This window comes from Talpa europaea, assembly GCF_964194135.1.
Source record: "Talpa europaea genome assembly, chromosome: 7".
NCBI lineage: Eukaryota > Metazoa > Chordata > Mammalia > Eulipotyphla > Talpidae > Talpa > Talpa europaea.
The window spans coordinates 133,366,953-133,374,276 of NC_140074.1; the positions used below are offsets into that span (position 1 = coordinate 133,366,953).

At 59.0% G+C, this 7,324-nt stretch overlaps 1 protein-coding gene across 1 annotated transcript in view; it reads left to right on the forward strand.

Annotated features, from left to right (window-relative positions):
- Positions 1–5,805: 5,805 nt before the first annotated feature.
- Positions 5,806–7,324, forward strand: part of MYO15B (myosin XVB) — a gene marked incomplete at both ends in the record, with an annotated part of 31,945 nt that continues 30,426 nt past the window's right edge. Inside the window, 2 exons of the mRNA XM_084238076.1 lie at positions 5,806–6,759; positions 6,901–7,053. Of these exons, the coding sequence (XP_084094202.1) occupies positions 5,806–6,759; positions 6,901–7,053 (1,107 nt within the window). The remainder of the gene's footprint in view (positions 6,760–6,900; positions 7,054–7,324) is intronic.

Sequence of the window (7,324 nt, forward strand, 5' to 3'; positions counted from 1 at the left end):
GGGGCCCGCGCGCTGGCCTGGGCAGGGGCTGGGGTCCAGCTTCCACGCCGCTGCTGCTCCCGGCCTGGGGGAGGGGGCCCGGCCTGGGCCTCGCCTGTCTCGGTCCTCTCGTCAGTGTTGCACAGTTTTTCTCCCCGCGCCCCTATTCTGCAGAGGGCTGGGTTTTAAATTATAAATTGTATCTGCCTCTGGGTGAAAGAGTTTTTAATAAACACCTTATTACCTCTTCACTGGACTGTTCCAACAACTGATTTTTTTAATGGTGCAGTTTCCCACCTAACTGGAAACAGTCGTTAGCTGTTCCCCGCCTGAGCCCGGGGCCCTGCAGCAGGCGGGCGCTCAGCAGCTCTTGGAATCAGCGCAAACTGCTTGGGTGTATCTGAGCGCGACTGTGCCTTCTCTGTGCGGGAATAAATAGCAAACAGTCACAACCATGAGTCTGTCTTACTGCATTCAGGGTGGGGCACAGGAGTCCTCTCGCTGGCCCTGGCTGGCTTCTCCCTGCTTCAGGAGGGGAAGAAACCTCCCAAGGAAAACTCAGACTCGCTGGCTTCTTTCAGCTTCTGGAGAGGGCTGTGGGGTGCCACTGAGGTCAGAGGCCAGCTTTGGAGAGTCCTACCCCCCCACCCTGACAGCCCCCTTGTTTCTCCTTAGAAGGGGGTGCTTACTGAGGTGGGGGCTCCAAGCGCCAAGAGGGATGGAGAGGGACAGTCCCCTGTAGGATGAGGGCTGCCAGTGACAGCAGCCACAGCCCAAGGGGTGTGCACACCCACAAGATGAGCCTGGACTTCATCCTGCGGCAGTGGGGGCAGCTGGAGAAGACTGATTCTCCCACAAACCCCTGTGGTTTAATGCCCAGCCAGGTCACTCTCGGTGACCTCAGGCAAATTACTTGCCTGGAATTGGGGTGATAACTGTTCCCTCAGGAGCTGTTGTGAGGTGCCTAATGAGCCCAGGGGGTGAATGGGTTAAAGTGGGGTAACCTTGGGTCAGGGTCAATGCTCAGGGCTCTTTAGGTTTTTCATCCTAAGAGACATTAGGTTTGCTGTTTGCACCTTGGGTTGACACTGGGGGTGCAAACTAAGTCAGGTCCAAAAGTGGGTACCAAGAGGGAAGGGTGGGGTGACAGCTCCCACCCCCAGCCTATGGAGGCTTGAGTGGGTGTGGGGTTGCTGGTTTTCTCCAGTGAGGTGGACTCACAAATTGATGAGCAACCAAAGGTTTTGTAACAGGGTGGTCCCCAGGAAAGGGGGAGGTTCCCTGCCCCACCCAAGGGAGGGTGGAGCTGAGCAGGGAGAAGAGAAGCTGAAGAAGAGACAGGAAGGAAGCAGGATGGAGCCAGGAGACCTGGAGGAGGACATGGAGCCTAGAGACACGTGAAGAAGCTGCGCTTGTCTTTTGGTCGTGGACGGGGTGACACAGATGTGGGTGAGACCCGTGGGGAGGTGACAATGGCAGCTTTTATCTTGATGTTGATTTTGCTCTTTTCCTTCCGGGCTTGTCCGGTTGTTTGTGACCCTTTTCTGTGGGTCCCCACTGGAAGATGCTTTAGACTTGTAGCAGGCTTTGGGGCCTTGTTCTGGGCCGATCCCATATGGATGGAGTTTTGCCCACGAGGGGACGGGTAACTTTGGGTGCTTCATTTAGAAACTAGACTCTTTGCCTTACCTGTATTGTTTCCTAGTTTTATTAAAGTTCCTTCCCATTAAAGTCTCCTATGTTTTGTGTTGATGCGGCGGATGGCAGAACCCATGTAGAATAGGCAGGTTTGCGGGGTTTGGGCTGCCCCTCTCCCTGTCCTACAACAGATTCAGGCAAGAAACCCAGAACTAAAGGAGACAAGCACCAGGATTGGAGGCAAACAGCAGAGCCAGTGCTGCTGTGCTTCAGCCCCAGGGCTGCAGGCATGATCTGGCGGCCACATTGAACAAGAAGTCAGCCCCACACGCTTGAAAATCCCAGGAAGTCTCTGAAAATGAATTTACGTCTATGCTGGTGAAAGATGAGCTTGGCCTTAATGCCTAAGTGTGAGGGTTATCTGCCGCGGACCAGCACAGCAGTAGACGATGAGGCCACCTCAGGGTTGAGAGAAGCGTGCAGGGTGGTCAGGGCGTCGGTGAAAGAAATGACACACAGACACACTTCAAGAGTGAAAATCTGAGTGTAATTTTCTTTGAGTTTGTGACCAGTATATATATGTTTTCCAAAAGCACAGGAACAATGAATATCAACGAAATCAGCTTGCTCATGGGCTCAGCCTATCCCCAACAGGGCGGTGATCTACATCTGGACTCAGCCTCATTCCTAAGTATATAGACCATTAGTTTTGTTTTTAAACTATATAATCGCATTTTTTATTAACTACTATATTTTAATTATTACAGGGTTTAGTAATGTTTCATTTGAGTCAGCCTTGTTTTAAGGATTTCATATGATTTTTTAAATAACAAGCAATGACCTTTATAGAAGAAAGAAGGAAGTTTAGAAAGACAATAAGGGATTAAAGTTTGTAGTTCTAGAAAGACGGGATAAGGTTTTTTAGCATTCTTGTAGTGGTTCCTGGTGGTCGTTATCTTTTGATAAGCTTCTGTCTTTTCAGGGAACTTCACTGTACTTCCCCTGCCTCAGGGTGTTTTGCTGTTCTCCCCCTGCACGCTGGTTGCCCAGCCGGACCTAGGGACCATGGCAAAAGCCATTCCTAAAGGTCACTGCAGGGGGAGGTGCAGCAGGTATGTCTTCAGGGGGTTTTACTGTTCTCCCCCTGCGCGCTGTTTGCCCAGCCGGACCAAGGGACGGTTAGCCCTAAAGGTCACTGCAGGGGGAGGTGCAGCATTATCGTGTGCTGGCAGCTGACATGCTCAGTTCTAAGGGCGCGTCCTCACGTCAGGAGTGAAAGCCAGTGGTTATTTTTTAAAGATTTATTATGTATAAGTTCATAGTGCTGAGACCTAACTTCTGCGCCACCAGGGAAGCCTCAGTGATGGTCATTGATAGGTGTGCACAGGTGGACGCTGCCACATGCTCTAGACAGTAGGTCAGGGAAGTGGGGCTGGCACAGGGACGGGAGTCGGGGTGCTGGCAACAGCAGTCGGGGGAGGTAATGACGTAGCAGGTGAAATGGACATAGTGAGAGAGGGTTGATGAGGATCTGCTGCTGCCCGGAGGAGTAAGCGGGAGGGGTCACAGCTGATTCCAAGGGCCCGGGCAGCTGGACAGTGGTCTGGAGACATAGATCTAGGGTCTTCTGCATCCAGAGTTGTGGGTGTACAGTTAGACTTGGGAATCAGGCAGCTCCACCCCGAACACAGGCCTTGCCTGTGACTGGCTGTGGGGCCTGGGGCAGATGCCTCACTGCTGTGCCCAGTTACTGTCTATAAAATGGAGCACAGTAAGAGCACTTACCCCAGAGCTAGGAAAGGATTAAGCAAGAGTGTAAAATTGCCGGGCTGCTACTAAACACCCATCCATGACAGTTACAGTGGACGCTGATGGCTGGTGAGGCTGGAGAGGACATGGTAGAGGGAGGGAGGGAGCTGGCACAGACCTGAGGTGCTCACAACACTTGTGAGAAAAACAGTCCAAGGAGTGATGAAGAGAGGAGGCCAAGAGTACTGGGTTTGGGGGCAGGGCCTCCCATCCAGTATCAAGTTTACCGGGGAGATTGTTGGAGGTCACACGGCTGGGCTTTAGGCTGGTTCCAAAACCCTGCAGTGGACGCTGGGGAATAGAATAGCAGGCGCTCGGGCAGCAGATACTCCCGGGGGCTTGGGCCTGGTCCTCAATTCCTCATTTCCTGGCTCTCTGTCCTTCAGCCACTTAGCCTCTCTGATTTGTTGCCCCATCTGTGAAGTGGGACCATATCTCCTCCTTAGGGTTTGGGAACGTTTATGTGAAGTGATGGTGGGCTGGGTTTGCAGGCCCAGCAGATGAACAGCTTTTGTGCCTGCCCGGCTGGGAGAGACACAAGCCCGGCATGGATCAACAGGAAGGAGAAAAGGGCACCAGAGTAGGCAGGAGATTGGAGAGGGGCAGAGGGGCAGAGGGCCCTCTGTCCTCCCCCGGAGCTGGCAGGACATTGTAACTGGGCAGATCTGTGCAAGCTCCTCTAGCAGCTGTTGTTGCTGTCACACCCCTTCTCCAACCAGGCCTTGGGAGCCAGGCAGCTTGGGTGGGCATCCCAGCTCTGACACTCACAAGCTATGTGCCTCAGTCATATCACCCGTAAAATGGGAATCCTCATGCCACCCACCTCTTAGAGTGCTTTCAAGGTTTACACGAATTCATAGAAAAGTGCTTAGAACATGGGCCTCCCTGGTGGCGCAGGGGTTAAAGTCAGCACTATGAAGCTATCTCCATCCACTGCAGCATGAGTTCAATCCCCGGCCAGGGAGCTACCCACATGGTGCAGCAGACTTCTCCTGTCTCCCCGTTGCTCCCCTCAGCAGTGTATTTCAGTGGATCTGCCTGTTATGCTCCCCACTCTGTCTCTGGTGAATCCTCTGGCCTGTACCCAAGTTCTTCTACCTAAAAATAAATAAAATCTTTTTTTAAAAAAATGCAGGAGAGCACACCTCTAGAAATATGACCCAATAAATCTCCAGAAGCTGAACAAACACATCACCCACATCCGGGGGCTTCCTGATGACTCTGCTCATCTCTGCCAAGGCCCCAGCCCCATCCCAGAGATCAGTTTCATTTTGTCTTGAGTGTAGGCAGTTGGTGACGCTTCACGCCTGGCATCTTTGCTCACCACGATGTTGGTGAGATTACTGATATAGTTGCTGGGGGCTGGAGATGACAGGGCATGAGATGATTCACTGTGTGATCCAGAAGCCACCCTGTGGACAGTGTTGCCTTTGCCCTGGTCAGTTCTAGGCTCTCACAGTGAAAGCTAGTGGCTTTGAGTGACATGCAAATTGATGTGACCCCGGAGTTTGCGGTCTTTGGGGACAGCTGCTTCCTTCCCTGGAAGGCTGGGTTGCGCTGAGACCACAAAGGCAAATCACATTCAGGCCTCGCGGCATAACGTGGCCCTGTAGTGAGTGTGCAGCTGCCCACCCCCCACGCAGGCCCGAGGCTGGCTCCCGGTGTGCAGAGGGGGTGTAAGGCAGGTGCGGCGGGCCGGGGACCACCAAGGGAAGAGCCACCATCTCCACTCTGGTTCTGGGTGATGCCGCTGGAGAGCAGAGGCCAGAGTGAACAATAAGCAGGGACACAGGATCCTTCGGGGCAGGTCACAGGCTGACTGGATAGCTCCCTCTTGGGTGTCCCTGAGCCTGCCTCCAGCAGCTGCCATGCACCAGGGTCCTTCAACTAGGCTCAGGAGCCCAAGCCTTCAACTCTGCTTTGGTTTAACTGCGCATAACCATCCATGTAACAGAGCAGAGGGCCTGTTTCCTGGTGGGTATAAGGAGAAGGGCAGATAACCCCATCTCCCCCAGGATGAGGACAGCCGAGGCAGTGAAACTGCCCCCCAGCAGGAGATGGGGGCAGAGTGTGGGTCCCTTGGTTTGGCAGGGTGTCAGTGTGGCCTGACTGGGAGTGGCTCCAGAGTGGCAGGGTTGCCCTGTCCACGGCCTTTGTCCACAGTGGCAGCGTCTCCTCTTTCCTGGGCAGCCTCTGCTCCATTGTTGGCTGAAGGGGTCAGGACCTGCTGCCACCTACATTATTGATGTTCCAGCAGAGGGTGTGAGCCCTGGGGTGCAGACTGGGCCCGTAGCCCCATGGGAGAACTGGTATAGTCTGTGGCTGGCAGCTAGATCCCTGGGAAACGGTGCCCAGAAGCCCCTCTTCTCTGGGCCGGCCATGGGCCGGAGCAAGGGCAAAGTGCCCCGGCATCCAGGGGAATCCAGGAGGCCTGTCTCGCGGGAACAGGAATCAGGGTCAGCCAGCACAGAAGGGGCAGTCCGCAGAGGAAACCGACAAGGCTGCGGGAAAACCAGCAAAGCGAGAGGGGTCTTGGAGTCTGCCACCTCGGGGGACCAGGGAACCCCTGAGGGGAGCAGGAAGCCCAGCCTGGAGGGGAATGGCAGCAGGAGACGGCCAGGGACTGGGTCTCCAGGGGCCCAGGAGAGAAGCGGCAACCGTGGGCGCCGGCCCAGGGAGAGTCTGCGGTCTGGGGACAGCCATGGGGGTCGCCTGCAAGAGGAGAGCCTCCCCAGAGGACCAGCAGGAGAGCGCCACCGCCGCAGGAGAGGAAAAGGGAGGGGACCCTCTGCCAGGAGGAGCCAGAGCCGCGAAGCAGCCCGAGGAGGCCTGGGTGGGGACACCTCGGGTGCAGACGCAGGAAGCTCCTGCCCGGATAGCGAAGCCCGTGAGGTCCAGGACAGCGGCAGCCGGGGCGGCGGGTCCCCGGAGCTTCGAGCCGAGTGGGAGCAGACAGACACCCCAACCCGACGGGAGTCGGCGCAGGAGCCTGGCGAGCGCCCCCAGCGCAGAGAGGGGCCCTCCGGGGCGGCGCCCCAGGGGGTGAGCGAGGATCCGGGGACAGACTCAGCCGCGAGCGCGGATTGGGGAGGGGGCGCGCGGGGTCCCCAGGCCGCCCCCGGAGCGGCGAGCCCGGTCACTGAGGCCGCGGGGGCCGAGCCGGGCGGGAAGGCCACGGCCCCCCGCCCCCCCGAGGGCAGCCGCTCGCGCGCGCCCCGCAGCCCGCGGGCTTCTCGGGACGCGAGCGGCGGCGGGGCGCGGCCAGAGGCCGAGCCGCGGGGCGCCGAGCCTGCGGGAGCCGAGGCCTCGCCTTCCGGGGATCGGCGCCGCCGGGCCGGCGAGGGGCCGGGGCGGGGGCGCGGGGCGGCGGGCGCGAGCGCCGCGGAGGCCGCAGGGCAGGGCCGGTCCCCAGGCCCCGCGCCGCTGGCCGCCCTCGCGGCGCTGCGCCGGCTCCGCGCCGGGCCCGCTCCTCAGGTGGCCGCGCCCCGCAGCGCGCGACTCCGGGACCGGCTGCGGCGAGCGGCGCGGGCCGTGGGGCTCCTGCGCTGGTGGCGACGGCGGCCGGCGCGGCTGGCGCGCGAGAGCCGGGGGGCGCGGCCGCCCGCCGGCCAGGGGGCGGGGCCGGAGGCGGGGCCACGGGCGGGGGCGGGGCCTCTGGCGGGCGAGGAGTCGGGGGCGGGGCCTCGGGCAGGCGTGGAGGCGGGGGTGGGGCTGGAGCCGGAGGCGGGACCTCTGGCTGGCGAAAGGCGTGGGGCGGGGCCTCGGGCAGGCGCGGAGGCGGGGGCGGGGCCTCTGGAGGGCGAGGAGCCTGGGGCGGGGCCTCTGGCGGGCGAGGAGCCGGGGGCGGGGCCTCTGGCGGGCGAGGAGCCAGGGCCGGGGTCTCTGGAGGGCGAGGAGC